The sequence below is a fragment of the Echinops telfairi genome, unplaced genomic scaffold (assembly GCF_000313985.2).
Source record: "Echinops telfairi isolate 266 unplaced genomic scaffold, ASM31398v2 ScPeMD7_655;HRSCAF=1070, whole genome shotgun sequence".
Lineage (NCBI taxonomy): Eukaryota > Metazoa > Chordata > Mammalia > Afrosoricida > Tenrecidae > Echinops > Echinops telfairi.
Window position 1 is genome coordinate 30,190,038 of NW_022104553.1, and position 1,471 is coordinate 30,191,508.

The following is a 1,471-nucleotide window of genomic DNA, read 5'->3' on the forward strand; positions in this document are numbered from 1 at the left end:
GTGAATGCCAGGCCATAGCACCTCAGGGCAGGGCCTGTCCAGACAGAGGTAGAGGCCCCGCTCCCTAACGCCCGCCCCCCATCCTCACAACCCACCTCCACCAGCTCAAGGAGCGCTACGGTTCCGTGTTCACCGTCTACATGGGGCACCGGCGTGTGGTCGTGCTCTGTGGATATGATGCTGTGAAGGAGGCACTGATAGACCAGGCGGAGGAATTCAGCGGGAGAGGCGAGCAGGCCACCTTTGACTGGCTCTTCAAAGGCTATGGTGAGGGGATGCCTCCGGTGGAGGGACTTGGCCCCTGGTGCCCCAGACTGCGCCCCTGGGTTCGCCTGCCCATGGCAGACTGTGGCAGACCTGTCCCTCGCCTCTCCTTGACCCCAGTCCAGGCTCATTAACCTCCCTCCGGTCTGTCTCTAACCTGTCTTGCATGGGCTGTGGTTGCATTCACACACTCTCCATACCTGTGTGTGTGTGTGTATGTGTGTGTGTCTCTCTGTCTCTGTGTGTGTGTATGTCTCTCTGTGTGTGTGTGTGTGTGTGTGTTTGTGTGTGTGTGTGTCACACAAGATGTCTCTTTCCAATGTGGAGAGTCCCCAAAGTGATTGGTCAATCACAGGCTGATTGACCAATCTGTGGTGAATCATTTCCCACTCTGTCCCCCCACTACATAGGGGAGCCTGCTTCTGGGTCTGGCTGGCGTCCCCCCACCCCTCTCTCTCAGCCCCACCTGCCTCCAGGCTCAAGCCCTCCTCTCTCATTGGCCCTCTCCCCTGACAGGGCCACAGGGGAGAGAGCCTGGGGTCCCTGGTCCTCCCTAATGACCCATCAGGAACCCTTCCCCCCTCCTCCCCTCAACCCACCCCCACCCCTCTGCTCCTTGTAAAGGCCCTGTGAAATTGCTCAGGACAGGTGAATGCAAAAACACCAGCCCTGCTTCTTCTCTGAGACGTAGACTCTCCCGGGAGATGTTCACGAGCCCGGACCTCCGTGCACCTGTCTTCCTCTCATCTTTTGCTGATGGATGCTTGGCTCGCCTTTTCCTGGCTGGCTGTCCCTCCCCTTCCTCTGCCCTAAGATCGGACCCTATTTCTGCCTCCAAACGCCTGAGTCTCCTCTCCTGGTAACCACTGCCAGCCCCCACGCCGTCTTTCTCTCTCCCGACGCCGTCTTTCTCTCTCCCGGATTTGTCTTCAGCTCAGTCTTGCCCTTTGTAACCCAGCCTCCCAGCTCCCCACGTCGTCCGTGTGGTTTTGTTTTCTAGCCTCCGCCTGTTTGTCTGTTGACCCACCTCCCCCAACGCCTGGGCGCTCGGTCTCTCGCTCTGCGCTGTCGGTCTGTCTTGGCTCTGCCTCTCCACTTTGTCTCCTCTTAGCTCCATCTCTCTCCCAGTGGCTCCCAGTTGGCGCCCACTGCCCAGTTGGGTGTCCTTGCCTGCATATTCTCTCTCTCTCTCTCTCTCTCTCTCTCT

At 58.8% G+C, this 1,471-nt stretch overlaps 1 protein-coding gene across 1 annotated transcript in view; it reads left to right on the forward strand.

Annotated features, from left to right (window-relative positions):
• Nucleotides 1-1,471, forward strand: part of LOC101647240 (cytochrome P450 2A13) — an 8,133-nt gene that overhangs the window by 424 nt on the left and 6,238 nt on the right. Inside the window, exon 2 of the mRNA XM_004710340.3 lies at nt 105-267. Coding sequence (XP_004710397.1) covers nt 105-267 — 163 coding nt within the window. The remainder of the gene's footprint in view (nt 1-104; nt 268-1,471) is intronic.